Consider the following 25,466-nt stretch of genomic DNA (forward strand, 5'->3'; position numbering starts at 1 on the left):
TTCTTTATGGCATGTAACTAACGGAGATTTTTTAAAGAGATCATCATTTTGAAAGTTTATTTTTAAGAAATATAGTGTCATAAAATTTTAATAAATCTCACATTCAGAAATAACGATATGATAATGACTTAAGTCTCTTTTTGTGTATTAATATAGTGTGTGTGTGTGTGTGTGTGTGTGTGTGTGTGTGTGTGTGTGTGTGTGTGTGTGTGTGTGTGTGTGTGTGTTAAATTCTGATAATAAAGATATTGAGGTCCAGAGAGTTATGCCAATGACCAGAGAAATTAGGAAATCTTTTGAAGGTTTATGGAATGCATTAGTACTTACGGGAGAGAAAAGTGAAGTGGAAAAGAAAGCAAGCTTATACAGCATCAGCCAAAAAACCCCTGTCTCCTCCCATTTCTCCTATTCATTTCCTCCAATAGTTTGAACTTATTTAAATTATCAACAGATGGAAGTTTTTTTCCAGCAATCAACCACCCACTGGCTAATGGCAAACTTCCGCACATGTTTTGCAACTGTCCTTCCACTTCGTATGCCATAATAAATAATTTTAATAGATGAGCATTATTACATTACTAACCCTTTTAGCTGGTTCTTGTTCACATATATAATAGTATGCCTCACAAGAAAGGCAAGCTGTTATTGGCCAATAATAGCTTGCTTTTCTTTGGACATCCTGGTGACTCACCAGGATGTCAAGAAAAGCTGTCTTTTTCACTAGTCACCAGTGGTGACTAATGAAAAAGACAGGTTGCTTTTTTCAAGTGTACAGAAAACCAACAGATTCAAGTCAATGTATAAACCTTGTATCTGATCACTCAGACAAAATATAAAAAGATATTATTAAAATGTTATTGAATAGATGTTTGAAATTTGGGATAAAGACAAAACCAAATCACGAAGGGAATCAGCAATATTAAAGTATTGTTATTAAATATTAATCCTTTAATAGTGCTTTAATGGGTACCCAAGTAATTTAATCAACACGACCATAGAAAAATATTTTTAACAACAAAAACAATAGCACAGTATGCAATATGGATTACAAAAGTAGTAATTCCATATATAAAAGGTATTAGTGAAAACAAAAGGAATCTGTAAAATGTATGGTTTCAAGTGATCTTTAAGACGATTAATAAGATGGGGCATGCTGTTTAAGGTTCGGTGCTAGTGCATTATAGAAGGCATATAATATACAAAAAAATGTGTAAATGTGGAAAAGTACATAGGTGAGACTGCAAGAAAATTTCAAATGCACATAGATGAACACAACAAACACATAGCCAAAGGGAATACTAAAGAATCACAATTGGCAGAACATGAGTTGGATTGCATTCAGACATGTGGTGATAGGAACTTTGTGGTAATAGGTGGGGAAAGACGTTTAGCATTAGTAGAGGAATATGATGCAAGACAGCAAGCTTATATAGCATAAGCCAAAAAAAAAAAAATCCCATTTCACCTATTTGTTCCAAAAGTTTGTCCAGTTCTTCCTTGAATTTATTTAAGCTATCAACTTCCACAACAACGGATGGATATTTGTTCCAACAATCAACCACTAATTGGCTAAGGGCAAATTTCTGCACATTTGTTCTGCAACTGTCTTTCCTCAATTTGAATTTATGCTCCCTCAAGTGCATAATCTGAGCAAGAGAAAGAATCTCATCAGCATTGAGCTTGCTCAAATCATTCAAAGCCTCATACACCTCAATCAGATCACCTTGCAGGTGCTTAGTCTCCAGACACTGCAATTTACAGAACTTAAGCCTCTTTTAGTAAGGATACCCCTTTGTTCTCCTCACCAATCTCTTTGCCCTTCTCTGTATTCGTTCAAGCAGTTCTACGTCCTTCCTAAAATGAAGCCTCCAGACCTGTATGCAGTACTCAGGGTGTGACCTGACCATTGCCTTATTCAAAGGGATAATCGCCTCCTTTTCCCAACTAGCAAAATTCCTCTATATCATTGAAAAGACCCCATGAGCTGCTCTTGCAGCCTGTCTGCACTGCTCAGAAAACTTCACATCTGACTGCACAATTACCTGCCGGTTTTTTGATGTTTAAACATCTTTGGCGTCACCTACTAAATTTCAGACGGTAGTAAAATCAATTTGTCACATTTTGCGACACGGAAATGACATCAAAGAAAAATGGAGTCAGGAGAAGAGATCGTGCTAAGGATCTTGGGAGGTGATCTTGGATATGCTCAGAGCTGGCATAAATCAACTGATTGCGGAAAAACGTTTGATTTGAGGCATATCACTTAGGTCACTTTGGGCTAACCATTGCCACCCGTGGCAGAAAACTTTAGGTAACTGGAGAAATGGATATCTTCCAAAATTTAAAGTAAAGCATTTAAAGCAAAGGTTCGTGGGAGGTGATCTTGGATGTGCTCAGAGCTGGCATGAACCAGCTGGTTGCAGAAAAAACGTGGGAAAGGCAAAAAGAACAGAGTTGGAAGAGGAGATCTTGCAAAGGTTGTGGGAGGTGATCTTGGATGTATTCAGAGCTGGCATAAACCAGCCGGTTGCAGAAAATGTTTTTATGATTCGGGGCATACCACTTAAATGGCTTTGGGCTAATCATTGCCACCCGTGGAAGAAACCTTCTGGTAACCAGAGAAATGGATATCTTGAGGGCAGTGATCTTGAATGTGCTCAGAGCTGGCATAAACCAGCTCTGAACACATCCAAGATCATTACATGCGCTTCAGCCTTACCAGTCGAAGCGCATGTAATGTAGATATTACAGTACCCCTCTATATTACTGAAGCTGTTTTATATGAGGCGAATCATAAATGTTTTTCTACAACCAGCTGGGCTGGTCGAGAATATTTGAACCGGTTCACAATTGGGAGATAACAGACTCCAAATTACATATATAAGTAGAATCTTTTGCTTTTCATTTGTCATTCTCATTGAATTACAGAAGTCCCTGATCATCAAGTTTTCATGTTCCTTTGCAATTGCGCTGAGTCGGTTGAGCACATTGAGCTTCGGATCCTCATTCATCTGGCTGTTTAGATGACTGTAAAAGTTTCAAAAGAGGTCTTCTTCTCGCAGTAGCATTACAAGACTATGCAGATCATTACCGCATTCATCAGGATCACTGTCGGCATTGTCTTGACACATCATCTTGCATATTTCAATCATTTTGCGAATGTTCCAAGTCCGATTCATACAATTTACAATCTAGTTTGAGCTCTTCATTGTCGTTGTAGATCTTGACATATTTCATCTCTGACGGTATCTCTGTTTCCTCATTGTGAAATGGAATGTGCAGCATTACCATCTCATGCTTGTACTCGTTGAGATCCTGAGCTAAGTCATAGTTTCGATAGCGTATTATGCGTGGATACTGTCGTTTCTTGCAGATCTCGTAGCATTGCATGTGTAATTTGCGACAAAGCATGACAGAGTAACATGATAAATGGGTAATTAGGCTATTGTTCTAACCTCTTCCAAAAAATGTTGATTTGGTAGAGTAAGCAGTGGCATGTGTATCCTATTTATCACTAACGTTGATTTGGTAGAGTAAGCAGTGGCATGTGTATCCTATTTCTTGCTAATATTGATTTGGTAGAGTAAGTAGCGGGCATGAGCATAAATTACATCATTCATGATTTTGGTTCTAGCTGTTTGAAAGTTAGTAGGTATCATCAAAGATGATTACACATAAAACATCATTCATGCGTACAGGGTACACATGCATCTTCTCCCACTCAACCATCCCTTTATCCATAGCTGCAACTGGCTTTTAATGCCATACTTCTCCAATTTGAACAGCAGTCTTCTATGTGTAACAGTATCAAAATCCAAGTATATGATATCAAAATTATTTTTTGCCTACAGTTGCTTTGTGACCATATTGTAGTTCCAGGGGCGTTCCTAGGGTATGTGGCACCCGAATGCCAATCACAATTTGACACCCGGGTGCCAATTGAAATCTCTTGCCCAATTAAAATTTCAGGCACCCCTTGAACATTGCTGCCCGGGTGTATTGCATTCCTCGGGCCGTTCCTGCATAGTACCCAATCAAGCTGGTTAGACAAGACTTCCCCCTTAACAAACACATGCTGTGTCTGAACTATAACTGCAGTCTTGTGTGTAATCCTGCAGTGCTTCTTTAATCAGTGACTCCATTATTTTCCCCCAGAACAGAATTTAAATAACAAGTCTGTAATTACTCGTGTCACTCTTTGAACCCTCTTTGGGAATTCAGAATATGTTAGCACATCTCTTCTCCGTGCAGACCTCCCCTGACCCAAGGATGCTCTCATAATCACGGAGAATGGTTTGCTTACTTCCTTTGCTGCCTAATTTAATATAACTGGATAGATCCCATCCACCCCAGCTGTCTTTCTTATGTTTAACTTTCAACAATTTCTCCTCCAATTTGCTCTCAGTTATTTCAAAATTCTTTAGCTCCCTGTTAGAGTTTGATAAACTTGTAGTCTCCACTTCCCCACAGAATTCCTCATGTGTGAATGTAGATGCGAAATACTCATTCATTTTGTCAGCTACCCGAACAGGATCATCAATGTCAATTGGAGCAATCTGATTCACATCCTTCCTTCTAGAGTTTACATAATTAAAGAAGTCTTTGCTGTTTTTCTTTGTATCCTTTGCCAAAGATTCCTTGTGATCTTCATTTGCTTTCCTAACTGCCTTTGACTTGATTACAGACTAGCTTATATCTACCATAGGTGTCTGTGTCGTCTGGTAATTTATGTGCATCGCATGCATTTTTCTTCTCTGCCATGAATCTCATTACTTCATCTGACACCCATTTAGGCCTAAACCTTGAAGAGTATTTCTTAGTTGGTATGAAAAGTCTAGTAGCTTCCAAGATTAATTCCTTGAATTTAGAATTTGCTGTTGGTAACAACATCAGTTGGTCTCACTCTGTAGAATTTCAAAACCATGTGAGATCACTGTAGTCACCTTTACAAAACAAAAACCCTTCCCTTACCCCTGATGGTAGTTACATCTTTAAGTAAATCCCACATTCAATTCACTGCCACCAGGGGGTTCATCTATCTGCAGATTCTTAATGCATGAATAAGTACTGCTGATAATCAGATCAAATGTATTATTCCCTCTGGTTTCCTTTCAGACATGGTGCTGTAGAAAACAATCATCCAATAAGTCCATAAAAGTCTTGCTAGTGTGCGAGTGACCAATCCACAAGTTCCAATCATTATCTGGGAAGTTAAAATCCACCATTATAAGACAATCTGATTTACTGGCCCACTCTATTTCTCTGTATAGTTGTTCATTGTACTGATCAGAGTATTAGGCCTATAACCCACACCTACTTTCAACTTGGTTTCCCATGTCACACCAAGCTGACTCAACACTGCACTGTCCACCCATGTCAACTGGATGCACTTCCTTAGATTTTGTGTTTCTTAACTAACAGCATCACCCCTCCTACCCTTCTATCCTTTCTGTACACATTGTACACCCCAAATACCAGTTGTGCATTCCTTATCTCTGTGTGACACCATGTCACTGATATCCCAATGACATTAGCATTTGATGTCTTCACCAGCACTTCAAATTCATCAAATTTATTTTCTATATTCCTAGCATTGGGTGTACATGCATTCGTTGTTACTCTTAGTTACCCTAACACAACCCATGTATTTACTTGTTCCATGATGACTCCCAGCAGCCCTTGAAATCTCCAATATAGATCAACTTGCTTCCCGGGCTGCTGCTTGTTTCAATAGAAGCAGTGCAGGAATCACTTTCACCTCTGCCTTCAGCTACTGTTAATCTATTAGTCTGTGATTCTCCTCCAAGCTAGCAGTTTTCCAACCTACCTAACACTGCCTTGATAGCATCAGCAAATATTCTTGCTCCCTTTCTATTTAAGTTTAGCACAGACCATACTGAGAAAAATTCTACCCCATGAACCTTGCACAATGTCTCCAGAGCCAAATTGGTTGACATGGCTCTCATATACTCCCTCCTATCGTGAGTGGGCAGAATTGCAGACACTTTGAAAAAAAGAAAAATAAAAGAAGCCTTTTTCCCATTAAGAAATTTAGCCAAGTGGATTTATTCTATTGAGCAACTGTGGAATGGGGAAATGAGAGGATGTGAAAACTCTAGACACCTCATATGGTATGATGTCAGCAATAAGAAAACGGCTAATTGTGATCCTTGTTCTGACTCATTATGCATGTAAACAAGAACCCGGTAAAGGTTTTGTAACATAATGCTTGTTTATTAAAATTATTTATCTTGGTATAGTAAAAAGTGTGTGAGTGTATTTCTGGATGGATAACACCTGTGAAGAATGTCTCATTTAAAGACATGATTAAGGATTAATGCTTTTGTATACAACAGTTAAAATTATTTCAACCTAGTATTTCATTTCTAACTTTTATAATCATTCATGTTTTAGGTTAGTTTGATTGTTGCTAGAGATTGAATTTCTCTTTCATTAGTTTGATCAGGAGATAGAAATATACAAAATTATTATATGATTTAAAACTGAATCATAGACAGCTAACATCACTGACCATTTCATTAAATCAGTTTATGGAAGTAAAATAACAGTGATGATTTATTGAAAGAAGTATGGGTAATGTTACTTTTTAGTATTCTTTAATATGTTCCATATTAGTTTAATATTTACATTAAATGATTTTCTTTAAAAATAAACTGTGCATATTTTTTTATAGATTACTTTACAGATTCCAGGTGCTTATAATTTATCTGTGGACCTTCCAGTTGTTATCGGAACTGTTCCATTACGTTCGAGACCACCTCATTATCGGCATCTTACACCACAGTTAGATGATGTTGCAGTAACTAATGAAACTCGACTTGTATTTTATCCACCAGCTCCCCCATACAGTGAATATGATTCAACATCTGCTCCAATTGAGCGTAAGTGTGTTGGTGGCTTAGTGAAAACTCTTATTGGTTTATTACTAGGAAGTTTTCTTTGAGTTGAATTTTTGAAAATTTAAATAGAAGTTTGCAGTCATCTTGATAATAGTATTGATACCATACTTATACGGTGACTTCTTACTTTACACATGGTTAAATTACATGAATTTAAAATAACACGCGACAACCATATTTACAGAAAGCACCACGAGAGTGGGGGAGTAAATACCCAAACAGATATTAACCTCTACAAAATGATTATATTGGGATAAATTGCCTGATTGAATTTATATTTCCATTGCTGAAAAGACTGGGCCTGGCTTTACTGCAACGAAAGATTGGCTAACACTTCTGTTTGCTGCTAATATGGAGAGTTATAAACTGACAGTTGTGTGTATTTACCACTATCAAAACCCTCGTGATCTTAAAGGTTATGATAGGTCGTACGTGCCTGTGCACTGGTGCTCAAACCCTAAAGGGTGGATGAATGCTGTTATTTTTTTTTCAGAAGTTATCTTGGATCTCAGTTACGACCAGAAATAGAAGTGTATTGAAAGGCAGAAGGAATTCCATTCAACATCTTACTTCTTGATAATACCACAAGCCATCCACCCGGTATTGTTGATGTCTGTTCCAATATCAAGATTGTTTTTTTCCTGGCAAGTAGTAGTAGTAGTGGCAGCATGTGATGCAAGAAAGCGAGTGTATGAACTTATGCAGCATCAGCCAAAAAAAAAAAAAAATCACACCATTCCCTCCAAATGCCTGTCCAGTTCCTCTTTAAATTTATTCAACCTATCAACTTCCACAACAACAGATGGAAGTTTGTTCCAGCAATTAACCACCTGCTGGCTAAAGGCAAATTTCCGCACATCTATTCTACATCTGTCCTTTCTTAATTTGAATTTATGCCCCCTTAGGTTTGTAATCTGAACAAGTGGAAGGATCCCATCAGAATTCACTGTGCTCAACCCATTCAAGGCCTTATACACCTCAATCAGATCACCGCACAGGTGCCTAGTCTCCAGCCACTGCAATTTGCAGAACTTAAGCCTCTCTTGGTAAGAGGATCCCTTCATTCCCCTCACCAATCTTGTTACCCTTCTCTGTACACACTCAAGCAAATCTACATCCTTCCTAAAATGAGGCCTCCAGACCTGTACGCAGTACTCAAAGCGTGGTCTGACCATTGCCTTATACAGAGGGACAATCACCTCCTTTTCCCTGCTAGCAAAATTCCTATATATCATTGAAAAAACCCCTGGCAGCCTGTCTGCATTGCTCAGAAAACTTCATATCTGACTGCACAATTACTCCCAGGTCTTTTTCATTTTCTACTACCTTAAGTGTAGTACCACGCAGTTGGTACGTTTCTCTGGGGTTACTTCTACCCATATGCAGTACTTTGCATTTGCCAAGGTTAAACTTCAGTTGCCACTTCTTAGCCCATCTGCCCAAATTATCTATATCCTGTTGCAGTAGCACACTGCCATACTGTCATTAAAAACCCTGCCAACCTTTGTATCATCTGCAAACTTTGACATTAAACCTGATATACCTTCATCAATATCATTGATAAATATACAAAACAACAGTGGACCCAACACCGATCCCTGTGGGACTCCACTAATAACATTAGTTCCACGAAGAGCAGCACCCATTGATTACCACCCTCTGTCTTCTCCCACTTAACCATCCTTTTATCCATTGTCGTAACTTACCCTTAATACAACCTCAATACTCCAGCCTATGAATGAACATGTGTTGAAATCTTTTAATGCTCGGTATTTAAAGTGCATTCTGGCTGATCTAATTGACAAGACCGACCACAAACGGATGAGTGTGCATCAATATTGGGCAGCCTTCAATATAAAAGATGCTTTAAAATTCATTGATGCTGCATGGTGGGAAGTTCCACATAACTGCATTTAAAGTTCGTGACATGAGTTATGCCCAGATCTTAGCAACTCGTTCAAAGTCTCTGATACCAAAGAAGATTCTTATGCACAAACTAAAGAAAAAGGCTTGAAATTGGAACTCATTTAAAAAGGTAGGGTTCGTTGAAAGGGAGGCAACTGATGTCGATGTTTTAATTGATTTGCATCACCTAGAATTGTCAAATGAAGATCTGTTTGCAGTGGAGCAGCATCGCATTCAAGGTGAGGAGGCAGCAGCAAGCGAAAGCCCAGAGTTTAAAGCAGAATGGAACTTCATAGTAAAAGGAATATCGAAAGCATTAAATCTTATAGATGAAGGCCTAAATCTGATAGCTGATGAAGACCCTAATCTTGAATGAAGCTCTACAGTCCAATGTAAAGTTACACTAGAACTTGGTTGCTACTATGAGTTGTTGCATGAGAAGAGGCAACGTGCAAAGCCACTAACTCTGGATTCCTTTTTCAAGTGCTCAAAGAAGCAGTCAAATGAACCCTCCACTTCCTGGGTTAGCTAACACCCCCACTATCAGATCCGAATCTGATGGAATGGAATCTGACAATGATAATCCCTCCCATCAATCTGCCTAAGGCCCCCTCCACCCCAATCTCTGGCATCTCCGTAGCCAGGTGGGCAGGAGCAGCAGTGCATAGCACACGCTTCTTGATTAGACCAGGGTTTGAGCCCGTGACCACCAAATACAGAGGATGCGGAAAGGTCAGGGAACGACCACCACATATCCCTGGAGCAATATGGCCTTAGTTGCTAATGCTCCTAAAAACCAAATAACAACAACAAACAACCCCAATCTCTCTCAATTGTTGTTTGTGTTGGTTATAGTGAACATACTTTTTCTTACTGTACAAAAAAAAAGAAAAAAAAAAATGTAAATCAGAAAGATGAATGAATCTCTTTGATTGCTCATCCTTTTCTTTAGAGTGCCCTGTTTTCTAACCAAAGAAAACGAATGGTATCTACCGGTAGGGGGTAACTTAGCTAGATGCGAGTGTTACTCTCATATGCCAATTGTAGCATTTTTTGGTGATTATTTACATTACATGTGAATTTAAATTGCGTGAGACGTTCTGGAACGTAACCCTCATGTGAATTAAGAAGTCACTGTAGTAGTTTTTCTATGTGTTTTATAATGCCTTTAACTAACTTAAATGTCTGATGAGATATTAAGGAGTCCTTATGTCCTGTGATGTAATGACTAGATCGTAGATATAGCTTAGCTTAATTTTCAGCACTCACCTCATAGTAATTCGCTTAGTTTGTTGAAAGTTTTATCACATACATAGTAGTTTGGTAAAAATTTTACCACATACATAATAGTTCGCTGTTTGGTGATCACTGTTGGGGCAGACTGGCTCCGGTATAAAATACGTTGATCCTTGAACATGTTCTTTTATATGTGCACTGTCCCTTAAAATAGTATTCACTGTTGAAGCAGCGAGACCTAATTCCATACAATAGATGACAAACTTTGTCCTGCTTCCTTCTTAATTAATCATCTTCAATTATGGATCAGTTTCGTTTCCTAGCACTGCCAGCACTTTCACTTTCCCTTCATCGTTGTAATAAGTAAATAGGAATTTGATAATTGAGAGCTATTAAATGCTCGATAATTCCTGTATTCTATTATATTATAAATCAACAGGGATTACCTTTATTTTAGATATAGGAAGCTTCTTTTCCAACTCTCCTAGTCCAACTCGCTAATAATTCTTGAGGATGGCGATATCTATTTTGTAAAGCAGGTGGGACATCTTCCCCACTGTCAGAACCGTAGTGTTCAGACCGTGCAGTCTCAACAATGAGCGCTCATGGCTGCTGTCTACAAACACCATACTTCTGGCAGCATGGAAACCATTACTTGGATTGGCATAAAATTAGATTTTGGAGGTCTAAACTGTTTAATAAATATGGACTGATTATTTCTTTCGGTCCTATAGCTGGACTTTAGAGTTTAATTTAGGGGTCTAATAAAATTGGATATGGGTGGGGGGGATTATTCTCTACATTCCTTAAGTCAGACTAGAACTTTTCGGCCGTCATGTTCACAGGAATGGAGCAACTCACAATTAATCCGAAACTTTTGTCTTATGTTGTAGTGTTTGTTCTTCACGCATGCGTGTAAGTGACCAATCGTCAGACAATAGGAATGGCCTACGGATATTGATTGAAGTTTCATGTAGTTTCATATCTAAGGTTTCTGCAATAAATAGTTTGTGATAGTTGAGTTGAATATTTATAATTTTTGTTTCATTAAAGCTGAACGAATGTCGTTCATTTATTGCGTGGAACAAAAGTTCCGATGCATTTGAACGACCCGCCTGCACAGAAGCTTTGTGTTGTTTTGCTCGAAGCTGTGCCACTCCCATGGTAGATCCTACATAGACAGCATCGCAATTTTTGCATGGGATGCTGTATACAAGGTCATGCTGTGATTGGAATGTGGTGTTTGAAGGTCGATTTCTGAAGAATGTGTATAATTTGTTCATGAGTTTTGCTATGATTTTCATGTCGGTTCCCTTGCATATTTGATTAAGTTTATTGTACCAGTACTCGACATATGGAATTGTGATGAAATGTATTTTGGTCTTGTCAAATTTTTTTGCAATGTTTGTTGCGAGTTGTTGTTATTTATTTTATCACGGGCTGTTGTCTTGACTTTGTTTATATAGGTTAGCAGGTAACCCCTATTTGAGAATCTTGTAGTTAATTCATTTATTTCAGTTGTTAGAGAAATTTGGGTGAAAGAATATTTAAAGGCGTTAAGAAATTGGTTCAGCATGACCGATTTTTTGTATGGTTGGGGATGATAACTGTGGAAATGCAAAAGCATCTATATATGCTGAAATTTAGTTTTTGTCCTAATCTGTGTATAGTAAAATTAAGGAAGTTTATGGAGTGGGTTTCTGCTTCTATTTCTAATTCAAATTTTAATCTCTGATGGATGTTATTAAAAACCTGAAGAATATTGTTTATGGTCAAATGATCTGTGATAATTAGGATGTCATCCAGATATCTTCCATAATATGTGATCTGTGGTAGAAATGGATCGAGATGGATCTTTTCTAATTTGTCTAAATATAGTTCGGCAATGAGTTCACTGATGTTTAGGCCCATTGGCAGGCCGAAAATCTGTCTGTATATTTTTTCTTGAAAGAGAATGTAATTTGCATTTACTAATAGTTTTGTTAGTTCGAATATTCTGTCTTTGGGGAGTCTCGTGTTATTAATTTTTATGTTATCATCGTTTAAGTGGACCCAGACTATGTCTAAGGCGTAAGGTACATTTACATTAGTGTATAGTGAAGTCACATCCAGTGAATATAACTTCATATCCTCCTTGATATGGAGATCTTTGAGGTTCATGAATAAAGCATCGGAGTTTTTTATGTTATATGTTAGGAGTTCTCGGAGTGGTTTTAGAATTGGGTAGATGAGCATGGCTAAGGAAGCAAAAGCTGAATTCTTATATGACACGATTGGACGAATTGGGTATCCTGTTTTGTGTAATTTTACTTGGCCGAGTAAGGTTGGGATATTGTACGTGTGGGCTTTAATTTGTTTAAGTTGGGCCATAGTGATGTGGTCATCTTTCCTATAGGTGGTGAGCATTTTGTTATATTTGTTAACTAAGACCTCCAAAATCTAATTTTATGCCAATCCAAGTAATGGTTTCCATGCTGCCAGAAGTATAGTGTTTGTAGACAGCAGCCACGAGTGCTCATTGTTGAGACCGCACGTTCTGAACACTACGGTTCTGACAGTGGGGAAGATGTCCCACCTGCTTTACAAAATAGATATCGCCATCCTCAAGAATTATTAGCGAGTTGGACTAGGAGAGTTGGAAAAGAAGCTTCCTATATCTAAAATAAAGGTAGTCCCTGTTGATTTATAGTAAATAGGAATGAAGAGAAGATTCTGAAAATTTATTTATGTTTTTTATATGATTGAAGATTTCAGTGAAGGGGGAACACATTTCACCATAATACTATAGCATAAAAACCCACAGAATTCCAGTTATCGCAAATGCAATAAGATAGAGTTTACTACCGTTTATAATAGATGGCGCTAACAGAAAAGCCCAATAAACTGGAAAGTGCAAATTATTTTATTGTTTTATGGTAGTGACCTCCATAAATGTGTTTTAGAAAAATATCACAAAGGCGTTCAAAATTGATTCTTATAACGTAACATATAATGATGAAAGTGTAGTGCAATTTCCATTATAAAAATGATCTTTTAGAGAGATAAATAGCTTAGTTATATAGCAAAAATTTCAACTTCCTAGGTCTTGGAACGAATTACCAAAAAAAAAAAAAAAAACCTGTTATTGGGTTCACATTACTATAATTTCACGATACCTCCATTTATTTCTACAGGATACAAAATACGTTTCCACGATTGTTTTAAGTTTGCACCGGCCGGCAAAAACTTACATGAAGTTGAATTTGCATAAGTCGTGGAGTTCCTGTAATGAGTGGGAATAATCTATAGATTATTCCCACTCATTACAGGAATTTTGTGAAGAGTATGATGAGAGTCTCTGCAGGCAGATGGAATGGTCAAGCAAGTGCAAATGTCTTATTATGAGTGACTTTAATCTGCCCCAGATTGATTGGAATAAGTGGAGGGATACTCACCTTAGGTAAAAATGTTTCTAAATAAACTAGATGACTGTTACTTGTACCAGCATGTTAGATAAGATACTAGAGGATGAGAATATTCTTGACCTCAGCATTACTCGTGAATTAGATGATACTATGGCACTAAAAATACAGTAACCACTGTCAGATAGTGATAGTGCAATCATAAGTTGGAAGATGAAGACAGATGTTTCAGTAGTTTAAAGGTAATGGCATGGGTTTTAATTTAAGAACAGGGGACGTTGACAGTTTTAGGCATTATACGGCATCTATTAATTAGACGGATTGCAGAGTTAGGTTGGATACACTTGAATTAAGGAACCTTTAAAGCAAAAATCACAGAAGCCATGAATGCATACATACCATTAATGAAATATTGCAGTTGGAGGATGCTGGAATGGATGACTGTGGAGCTGGCTGGTCAAATAGAGCAGAAGAAGATAGAATGGGACAATTGTAGAGTGATGAAAAGTACTGAAACCTATAACAGCTATAAGTTGATTTGTAATAGTACCACAGATAAGGTTAGGGAGGCCAAGGCTATGTATGTGAATACAAGGAAGAAAAAGCAAATGAGATTGGATCCTTGTGCACTGGGTGTGAGAAAGTCTTAGACAACCCAGCTGATGTTGCAGATCAATTGAACAGGTACTTTGCATCTGTCTTTACTGAAGAAAGACCTTTCATGCTGAGAAGAGGCTGAGTCATATGAAATTAGTGATTTCGAAATTACAGATGACTCCTGTTTGTTAGAAAAACTTTTGAGCATAATAGCAAGTAAGGCTATTGATGGCATATACCCAATAATTTCGAGGGAGGCCACTAGGGATTGTATTGAACCATTGAAGTTAATTATGAGAGCATCTTTGGACTTGGGACAGCTTCCTTTGGATTGGACAAGTGCCAACATATCACCAATACATAAAGTTGGGTCTAAGAGCAAAGTCATTAACTAGAGACTGGGTAGATTGGCTTCAGTGCTGGGGGAAAACCTTAAAAGGCAATGATTAATGGTTCAGTTCAGTAACATTTAGATAGATATGGCATTCTGAATAGCATACAACATTATTTTGCTAAGAGAAAATCATGTTTAACTAATTTAGTGTACTATTTTTATACAGTTACTCATGAGCTGTTTGTAGGGAACAATTTTGACATAGTTCATTCATTTTTTAGCAAGGTATTTCACTCAGTCCCTCATGAAAGGTTACTGTATAAGCTCGAACATGTTAGAATTACAGGAAAATTCCATCTGGTGGCTGCAGGACAGAGGGCTGTGATTAATGAATATTCTTCAGATTGGTGTAAAGTCAAAAGTGGGGTTCCCCAAGAATTGGTTCTTGCTCCACTGTTGTTTCTAATTTTCATAAATGACACCGATGAAGGGAGAGAAGGCGTAATGTCAAAATTTGCAGATGATGTAAAGATTGATGGGGTAGTTAATGATCAGTACCAAGCAGCACTCCTTCGGGATAAATTTAACAGGCTTCAAGAATGGTTAGAAAAGTGGTAGCTGTGGTTTAATGTAGCAAAATGCGAGATCGTGCACTTGAAACGTAACATTCCCAGAATGTATTATACACTTGTGAGGTTGAAATGAAAACTGTAGAGAAAGAGAGGGATCTGGGAATTATAATACGAGCAGATATGAAGTTTTCTGAGCAGTATAATCAGGCAGCCAGGAAAGCCCATAGTATATCTTATTGATTATTTGTCGAACATTATCCTATAGAGATAGTCATAATCCCACTGTATGAGGCAATTGTAAAACCATATTTGGAAAACTGTGTTCAAGTATGGAGACCTTATCTGAAAAAAGACATTGCGCTTCTTGAAAGGGACCAAAGACAGGCATCTTGCATGGCGTCTATGAGATTAGTAAAAGGACGACCATATAAGGAAAGACTCCAATTATGTGGGCCACATATTTTTAAATGGCAGAAGAATGGATAAACCTGAGAACAGCAAACACGACAACAAAAAAAGCGAATACAGGAGTATGTTATAGGGCTAATGACTGTGATGAGTATATCAAACAGCTATATAGAGAAATAAAGTAGTGGGCCAGCAAATCAGAATGTCTTGTCATGGGGGATTTTAACTTTCGCAATGTTGACTGGAATTTGTGGGTTGGTTACTTGCACACTAGTAAAGTATTTCTGGATGGATTCTTGGATGTTTTCTACAGCAGCAGCAGCAGCAGGCACCTCAGGCCGACCCGATTGAGGTTTATAAGTGTCTGAGGGTGGTTATAAAATGAATGCATGCAGAATTTTCATCATTATAACGAATTCCAGAACTAGAGGACATAATTTCAAATTACAGGGGAAGAGCTTTAGACTAGATTGTAGGAAGTTTTCTTTTAGCCAGTGAGTCTTGACTTCTGGAACAAACAGTTTGCCTTCACAGGTAATTGAGGCTGACAGTTTGAATAAATTCAAAGGTCAACTGGATAGTTACGTGCATGAGGAGGGAAGCAAATAATTTGTATTTTCTTATCTAATTGTCCCCCCCCCCAAACAAGTGCAGCAAAAGCCTGCGACTTCTTTGCCCCATATGGCTGTTACTATTGCTGTTTGACCAATTCAGAAAAACAGTACCCATGAAATTATCTTTAACAAAGGCACTCAACAGAAACAGAACATCTATGCAACAGAGAGACTTTGTAAGACATTTCTCATTAATTAACCTAACTGTCCTATTTTGAATTGGGTTGAGAAGCCTGATGGAGGATAAAGGAACACCTTCCCAGATGTGGGTGAGAAGAACATTCCATGATAGGGTGAATTTGAGATTTGTGCAGAATGAGTAGATGTTTTTTAGAAGAAAAGTAACCAAGAACGACAGTGAAAACCAGTTTTTTATATGCAAAAGAAGCAATATTTGTTATGTGCTTATGCCAAGAGAGGTTAGAAGTCAGGGTAGTCCCTAATAGAGATTACCCTGATAATAATCTCTAATCTTCTGAATTGACCAATTCAGAAAAACAGTACCCATGAAATTATCTTTAACAAAGGCACTTAACAGAAACAGAACATCTATGAGACAGAGAGAGACTTTGTAAGACATTTCTCATTAATTAACCTAACTGTCCTATTTTGAATTGGGTTAAGAAAAGTTAGATATGTGAGCATCAACGAAAATGAGCATAGGAACAGAAGAGTCCTTTTTTGTGAGATATAAAACAGGACTGAATTTTAGGACTGAAATTAACGAAGTTGTCTTTCTCCCATTGGAGAATTATCTGGATATCAGCATTTAAGGAATTGGTTATGGATATTTGAGAAGTTGAGGCTGTTTGTGCAAGGCAAGGTCCTTCAAACTGGAAAGTGGAGTACCTTATAATTAGCAAAACTACATTTAGGATTTCCAGAGGAAGAAGGTCATTAATATACAAGAGGAAATGAGTGAGAGAAGGAACAACCTTGGGGAACACCAGCACTAGTGGAAAAGTTAGAGGTCAAAGAGCTGTCAGCTGTCTACCATATACGTACCATATACGTAAAACCGTTGTTTCGTTCGAATCTTGCAGCCATTGTTTTTGTATAGAGTGGTAGGGAATTCAAATTTTTAATTGTGGTAACTAGGTAGCCCTAACATAAAAATATATAGCTTGATATGCATCACTGCATTTGGGATTCTGTTGTATAGTGTAGTTTTAACAATTAATTAATTAAGTTTATTGATCTTATTAATTTAAAATATCATGCCCCAGACTAGAGCAGCAAAGCAACGGGCACTAAGTGGCAGGAGTGCTGTGACTCAGGGGGAGAACTGAGGGGGGCCATTCTCCAACGCCTAAAAAAATGTGCAACTTGTGAAATGTTTGCCAAACTCTCTGGAACAGAACATGATCTAGCCAAGGAGGATGTCTTTGTGTGTGCCAGGTGCAGAGAGTGTCTAGAAATTAGGCATCAACTCAGCGTTCTAATGGGCGTCTATGAGAGCTTGAGGTGTAAGGTAGATGCCCTCGAAGAAATTAATATGAGGTGCCCGTCAAGCTCTCAGCTGCCCAACTCCAGAGCTCACTCCTGGACATCAGGAAACACAGCAGCAATCTCCAAGGCAGAATGCGCTGGTCCCACAGGAGTTAGTTATTGTTGGCGACTCTATTGTCAGGGAGACAGGGAATATATTGTGTAAAAAGGATAGATGGAATAGGACCAGGGTATGTCTGCCAGGGGCAAAAGTTGATGACCTTGTAAAGCATATATCATCTTTTAAGGGCACAAAAGGTGATATTTTGTACACATTAGAACCAATGACATTAAGAGTAGATCTGCAGATTTACTTAACAAGTACAGGTCAGTGTTGCAAAAAAGTCGTGAGTTAGGGTTAAATTTGAAAGTGTTTGCAATTCTGCCCAGACATGATAGGAGGGAGTACATGATGAGAGCCTTGTCAATCAATTCGGCCCTGGAGGGAATGTGCAAGGCTCAAGGGGTAGAATTTTTTTCAGCGTGGTCTGTCCTTGTTAACAGGAGAGACTGCTTCTACAGGGATGGGATACACTTAAATAGAAAGGGTGCAAGAATATTTGCTGATGCTATCGAGCCGGTGTTAGGTGGTCGGAAAACTGCTAGCTTGGTGGGATTCACAGGCTAAAAGGTTAAAAATAGCTGCAGGCAGAGGTGAAGGTGATTCTTGCACTACTTCTGTTAGAATAAGCAGTGGCCTGGAGCAAGGGGTGCTGGGGGCTTCAGGCACTGATGGCAGTCATCGTGAAAGAGGTGAGTATATGGGATGTATTAGGGTAACTAAGAATAAAAATAAGTGCATGTATACCAGTGCTAGAAGTATAGTAAAAAAATTTGATGAATTTGAGGTATTGGTCAAGACATCAAAGGCAGATATTGTTGGGATATCAGAGACGTGGTGCCACACAGATATTAGGAATGCAGAATTGGAATTTGGGGACTACAATATGTACAGAAAGGATAGACAGGATAGGAAGGGAGGAGGTGTTATGCTGTTAATTAAGAAAAACATAAAATCAAAAGAAGTGCATCCAGTTGATATAGATGAACAGTGCACTGTTGAGTCAGTTTGGTGTGACATAAGCACTGCGAAAGCAAAAATAAGAGTAGGAATGTTTTATAAGTCTAATGACTCGAATGAGTACAATGAACAATTGTACAGAGAAATAGAGTGGGCTAGTAAATCAGAATGTCTTATAATGGGGGATTTTAACTGCCTAAATATTGACTGGAACTTGTGGGTTGGTCACTTGCACACTAGTAAGACTTTTGTGGATTTTTTGGATGATTGTTTTCTGCAGCAGCAGCATGTTCAAGAGGCAACCAGAGAGGGTAATACTCTTGATCTGGTTATCAGTACTGATCATTTATGTATTAAGAATTTGCAGATAAAGGAACCACTAGGTGGCAGTGATCACAATGTACTGATGTGGGATTTACTTAAAGATATAATTACCATCAGGGGTAAAGGAAAGGGTTTTTGCTTCTGTAAAGGTGAGTACAGTGGTCTCAGACAGGTTTTAAATTCTGTAAAGTGGGATCAACTGATGATGTTACCAACAGCAAATTCTAAGTGGTAAGCATTCAAGGAATTAATCGTGGAAGCTACTAAAAGTTTCATACCTATTAAGAAATATTGTTCAAGGTTTAGGCCTAAATGGTATATATTGCATATAACTTATGCAAGTCATATGCAATTACTGTATCAGCGTTTTACTGTTTTTTATTGCATCTCTAATTGAGGTGAGATATATAAATAAACAATGTCTGCAGTGATTACTCTGGGATCAGTTTTGTTTTTTATAAAAAATTTAATTGCTAATTGGCAGAATATACTGCACTAGGGAATACAGTAATTCAATGGTCTTCACTAGGGAATACAGTAATTCAGTCGTATGCATTTGGAAACCATGTATTAACTGGTTCTGCTTTTGAGGTATGAAATTTTTTGCTGTTGGTGTCAGTTGCGAAATTTGTGTTTGCTGTAAACTGCATTATTTTTTTATATCCCTCTTCCAGGACATCATCACACTGGCATTATATTTGAAACTGTGGATAACAAGGCATTGCATGTATTTGATAAGGACGTTTTTTGTCATAAAATTTGTCTGTCTTGTTTTTTAGTAATCACCAGAAAAGAATTTTTTAAAAAAAATTTTCAAGATTTATCAAAGAATGAAAATATGTAGATTATCGAATAAACTTGGTTGTTTTTTTTGCTTGATTTTCACTCTCCCTTTAATTTTAATTTTGTTTATTTTATTTATTATTATTATTTTATTTTTTTTAATAGCTGGGTCTTTTGTCATTGGTCAAAATTCATTGCAATAACAATGCAGTATCAGTCACTTGAAAGTGCAGCTGATTTTTTGTATGTAAACTGCTCCAATCCAAATTAATTAAAAAATAGTCCTGTACTTGGTTGGAAATTTTTTAAACAGCCCAAAGGGATGATATTATGATATGCATAAAAAGAACAGAATTTGAAAGTTTCCTCTTATGCCAACGGTAAAAATTGGAAACATCACTTTGCTGTTATCAACAAATGCAGTGAGTTGCAAAAACTTGCTGTGAAACATGACCATAACACGTGTGGAAGGTGAACCACTTATGGCATAAGGAACCTTCTCCATAGTCTCTATTAGTATGCTATCTTAAATCATCAAGGAAAGGCTGTAGATGGGCCTAGAGAACGAGCAAGATAGCACTTAAAATTCAGTAATTAATGGTTTATTGAATGTAGTTTATTATAAATGACATTGATAAATACATTATTTACCAATACATTGATACATTATTTACCAATTTCATGAGAAATGATTGTCAGTCTACTGTACTGGTAGATAGGTGGGTGGAGTAATGCTAGAGCTATATCGCATAATTGGATTTAAAAAACAAAAAAAAACTGATTTAGTCAAACCTTTGAGATTTTAGGGCCTTTCAGATTTCGAGATTCCGAATGTGGGACCTGTTCCTTATTTAGTTTTTAATGTTATTCGATTGCTAAAATCATGTAGCACTATTTATACCTTGCATTAAAAAATATTCGACAATTGCAACACGCATACAGGTGGCAGCATTCAAATCCTGCCACCTTTATTCATCTTGAAGTACAAGTAACATTTTGGCTTAATGCTGGCAGTTATCATTCTGCGGGGATTATAGGAATCAGGGCTGCCCTGTTATCTAAGAAAATTAACAAATTACCCCTGAATACTTATATATGTTTCATATATGTTCATATATGTTTTCCAAAAATTTTCCAAATATTCCAAACACAATTTTCCAAAATAGAATATTGTGTCCCTGAGGATGCAAGATTTATGAAGTTCTGCTGTACTTGTTTGTTTTTTATGAGGTAACTTCTCTTAAAGGGTATTAATTAATTTTTTTAATAATTTTTAAGGCTTGGTTTTGGTGCTTTATAGTCCTTATCGCTGACATGCCAAAGAATGAATGTGCAATTAATATTCAATCCAAGAGTGTGCAATTAATATTCAATTGTAAGTGCCCTGTGACATAATCTTCACATTTGATCAACATTGTCTTGCTTTTTTTGGTACTTTGAGATGAATTCCTCCGTTGAGAGGACTGGACCTTGGTTTCCAGGAATAATCATGTTACACCCATGATTTGTCACCAGTAATGATGGAAAAAATAAAGTGTCAGTCAGCAGCAGCAGCAGCAAAGACCCTGACATGCAAAAAATTTCCAATCTGTGATCATTATTGAGGCACAAAGTTGACTGATTCATCATATTCCCAAATCTTGTTTTGAAATTGATTGATATTTCCCATAAGAAATACCAGTTTTACTAGCAACTTTGTGGTTATTTAAACGTCAGTTACTCCTGATCAGATCAGAAACGTGAGCAGTTGAATCATTGGTTTTTGAAGTTGAAGGGTGGCCAGAGCAAGGAACATCTTTGATGGTCAAACAGCCCTCTTTAAACTTTGAACCACTAAAAAGTTTTCGAATGACATATGGCATCTTCAACCACCGTTTCTAACATTTATGGTGTCTATTGCAATTTTTTTGTAATTTGAAACAAAATTTGATTTAAATTCTTTGCTCAGTAAAATCATTCATTTTAAATATGATGAAACAGAAGATGACAGAAGAAAACACCTATTCAATGTGTGCTGCAGAAAAATGGGTGATTAATGTGCTACTATATTTAAATCAGTCATTAAACATGTTGTGACATGCAATTTCAAGATAGTCATTTCCGAAATTTTGGATCATACCCCAACATTATTTGCCCTTGATTGACTAACTTAACCTGTTCAGGAGTATATATATAAAAATTTACATTTTGCATGTGTGGACTCTGGGCAGACTGTCCCAGGTGCTAGGTGGCAATTGCTGCCATGACCAATAGCATTTGTAGCATGTTATTGTTACAAATCGTATTGATCCTGAAGAAAAAAGGGGGGGGGGGACAAAATTGTTTGGAGCGAACCGGAGCGAGCTACAGCAAATCCACCACTTTCAGGTGTACATACATAATACATATTCCAAGGTTACATCAAATTGTTTTGAAATTTTTTCTGTATGTGGTGCCATCTCTTATTTGAATTTATAACTAATAGCGGACTCAGTTTTAATGATAGCATAAAATGATGGGATGTGTGAGATGACTGCATTTTTGAAAATTGGATCACATCTATTGACTTTTGCCAGATTTTGGGTTTAAAAAAATTAGAAATTCTCTAGGTTTCAGAAAAAAATAATATTTTTCATGAGTTTTTGCAATTATTGAATATGTTTTGAAAATTTTAAAAAATTCTGATTTGATTTGCAATATTTCTCTAATAATATTGAATAATCAGGTGAAATGAGTAGTATTTAAAAGTATTTAGGTACACGGTTATGTTTTTTATTTTTTATTTTTTTTTTAATTCCAAGAAAAAAAAAATCGCCGCATAACTAACCCTAGCACAAACCTCACTACCGTGAACCCCCCCCCCACCACACACACATATACTTGACAGACTCATGAATTAATTATTATTAGCCATATGATGCAAGGAAGCCTGAGGTTTTTGCTGCAAAAAAAAAAAAAAAAAAAAAACATTCCTGTGATGAGAGAGAGAGAGAAGAGCATCACTAAGGAAGAGAAGAATGATGATATCCAGTATGTGCCAAGCCCATACTCACCAGATGTGAGCCCCTGGGGTTAAATGAAAGTGTTAAACTCATTAAATTTCTTTCCAGGAGAACTAGAATTTTCTTCCAGTTCTACTGGAAAGGAATCTAGAATAGATTATGTTAAAGATATTTAACTGATATTTTAGGGTTTGTTTTCTGGATAGTTTATATTTGGTTCTTTTCCTACAGCACCACCTACCTATGCAGAATGTGTTGAAGGCTCTGTAGATATTGCAGAAGATGAAGATGGAGACATCATAGGTGACACCAGATATACCCCTATGTACGCTTATGTTCATGACTATCATTATCAGCCACCACCAGCATACTCGGAGGTAAAATAGAATGTATACCACTAACTTTTTTTTTTTTAATGGGAGTTATTTACAACTCAGAATTCTAGTTGTAATATATAAATACTGAAATTTTATCTACACTTTTTTAGAGAATAGATTCTATCAAGTGAAGATTAAGAGATAAGTTTATCAGGCAAGTGAATATTGCACTTCTTCTTCCTTAGCATTTTTTAATGAATGTATTTAATAATAGTATTTGCCATATAGTGCAAGGCAACCACAGGTCTTTTCTGCACTAAAAAAAAAATTGATGAGAAAATGCAAATTATACACTTCTCTCCTCATACAGGTAACTATCCAGTTTACCTTTGAATTTATTCAAACTGTCAGCCTCAATTGCCTGCAAGGGCAACTTGTTTAAATTCTTTAAATTTGCTGCCTAAAAGAATTTCCTGCAGTCTAATCTAAACCTTAACCTCTGTAATTTGAATTTATGGCTGCTAGTTCTGGAATTCTTTATAACAGTGAAAATTCTGCCTTCATTCATTTTACTAATCCCGTTCAGTGCCCTATAAACCTCAATCATAGTTGGAGTTTTTCGTCTTACGGTCGTCCTTTTGATGATCTCACTATTCGAGTTGCTCATCTTTGGACCCTTTCAAGAAGGTCAGAATCTTTTTTCAAATGAGATTTTTGTACTTGAATGTGATCTTACAATTGCCTTATACTCCAGGATTATGGCCTCCCTATCTCTACAGAATAATGTTCAAAAAATCATCTATAGGACACCATGAGCTTTCCTGGCTGCCTATTTACACTGTTCAGAAAACTTCATATCTGCCCATATCATAACTCCCAGATCCCCTTCTTCTATTGTTTTTAATTCAACTCCACCAAGTGTATAATTTATTTTGGGGTTGCTGCTCTTCCCTGAGTATAAGACCCTGCATTTTGCTGCATTAAAACATAGCTGCCGCTTTTCTAATGCTTCTTTAAGCCCGTTCAAGTCATCCTGAAGGAATGGTTGCTTGGTACTGATCATTAAGTACTTTACCAGTCTCTGCATCATCTGCAAAGTTTGACATCGTCTTCTCTCCCTTCGTAGATGTTGTTTATGAAAATCAAAAACAACAGTGGTTCAAGAACCAATCCCTGGGGGATCCCACTTCTGACTTTACACCAATCTGAAGAATATCCATTAATCACAACTCTCAGCCTTCTGCCCTGCAGCCACCCAGCAATCCATCTTAATTTTCCAGTAATCCCAACATGTTAGAGCTTATACAGTAACATCTCATGAAGGACTGCGTCAAATGCCTTGCCAAAATCCAAATAAACAATGCTGAAATTGTTCCCTACATGCAGCTCATGAGTAATTGTGTAAAACATGATTTTCCCTTAAAAAATCTTTTCTTCTTTTATTCCAGATGGTGTCAAAGTCGGCTGTTTTTGTCTCCCATGTTTTTGTGACCCCTACCTCTTCTTCCTTCCCTCTCATCTCTATATCTTCTATCACATTTATCATTTTCCTCTTTGGTCTTTCTCTCTTTTTCTTCCTACTAATTTCCATTTCTACAATCTGGTTTGCAGTGTAGTCTGTTATCTCTCTTTATGTATCCACACCATCTAAATCTGTTTTCCTTTATTTTATCCTGAATGGGTGCCATTCCCAATTTTCCTCATATATACTCATTCCTGATCCCATCTTCTGGTTCTAAACATTCATCTCATTCCTCTAATATGCATTATTTTCTGTACATGGTACTTCAACATTGGCTAGTCTCTATTCCCATGCCCATGCTTAGTCCTGTTTCCTACATTTCTTTCAATCTCACTGGCACCTTCTTATCACATAACATTCATTTTGTGAATACTGCACTGTGCCAGTTTTATGAAAGATTGATGTGCCTGACATCAGAAGCATTTGTTAATTGGTGGATCTGTCCACGTTGTGAAGACTACTCCATGGGTAAGCACTCTGATTTTCTGCATTTTGAATGCCAGAAAGGTGGATATTACTATGGCCAGACACAGTGCAAATAATGCAAGGAAGCAAACTTATATTGCATCAGCCAAAAAAAAAAAAAAATGAAAATATTACCGAACTCATCTGACAATCCCCTATAATAATTTGATAATTCTTTTTTAAATTTATTCAAGCTACCGACTTTCACCTCACCAGGTGATAGTTTGTTCTGACAATCAGTTACTCTCTGGCTCAAAGTAAATTTTCACATCCTACAGCCACCCTGGGCTAAGAAGTGGCAACTGAAGTTTAATCTTGACAAATGCAAAGTACTGCATATGGGTAAAAGTAACCCCAGAGAAACGTACCAACTGTGTGGTACTACATTTAAGGTGGTAGAAAATGAAAAAGACCTGGGAGTAATTGTGCAGTCAGATATGAAGTTTTCTGAGCAATGCAGATAGGCTGCCAGGGCAGATCATGGGGTTTTGTCAATGATATATAGGAATTTTGCTATCAGGGAAAAGGAGGTGATTGTCCCTCTGTATAAGGCAATCAGGCCATGCCTTGAGTACTGT

At 37.2% G+C, this 25,466-nt stretch overlaps 1 protein-coding gene across 1 annotated transcript in view; it reads left to right on the forward strand.

The window, feature by feature from the left end:
• Nucleotides 1-25,466, forward strand: part of LOC150090907 (arrestin domain-containing protein 3-like) — a 229,872-nt gene that overhangs the window by 177,214 nt on the left and 27,192 nt on the right. Inside the window, exons 6-7 of the mRNA XM_090380595.1 lie at nt 6,695-6,902; nt 22,816-22,961. Of these exons, the coding sequence (XP_090236721.1) occupies nt 6,695-6,902; nt 22,816-22,961 (354 nt within the window). The remainder of the gene's footprint in view (nt 1-6,694; nt 6,903-22,815; nt 22,962-25,466) is intronic.

The sequence above is a fragment of the Mastigoproctus giganteus genome, chromosome 1, assembly GCF_048544385.1.
Source record: "Mastigoproctus giganteus isolate SK-2022 chromosome 1, ASM4854438v1, whole genome shotgun sequence".
Taxonomy (NCBI): domain Eukaryota; kingdom Metazoa; phylum Arthropoda; class Arachnida; order Uropygi; family Thelyphonidae; genus Mastigoproctus; species Mastigoproctus giganteus.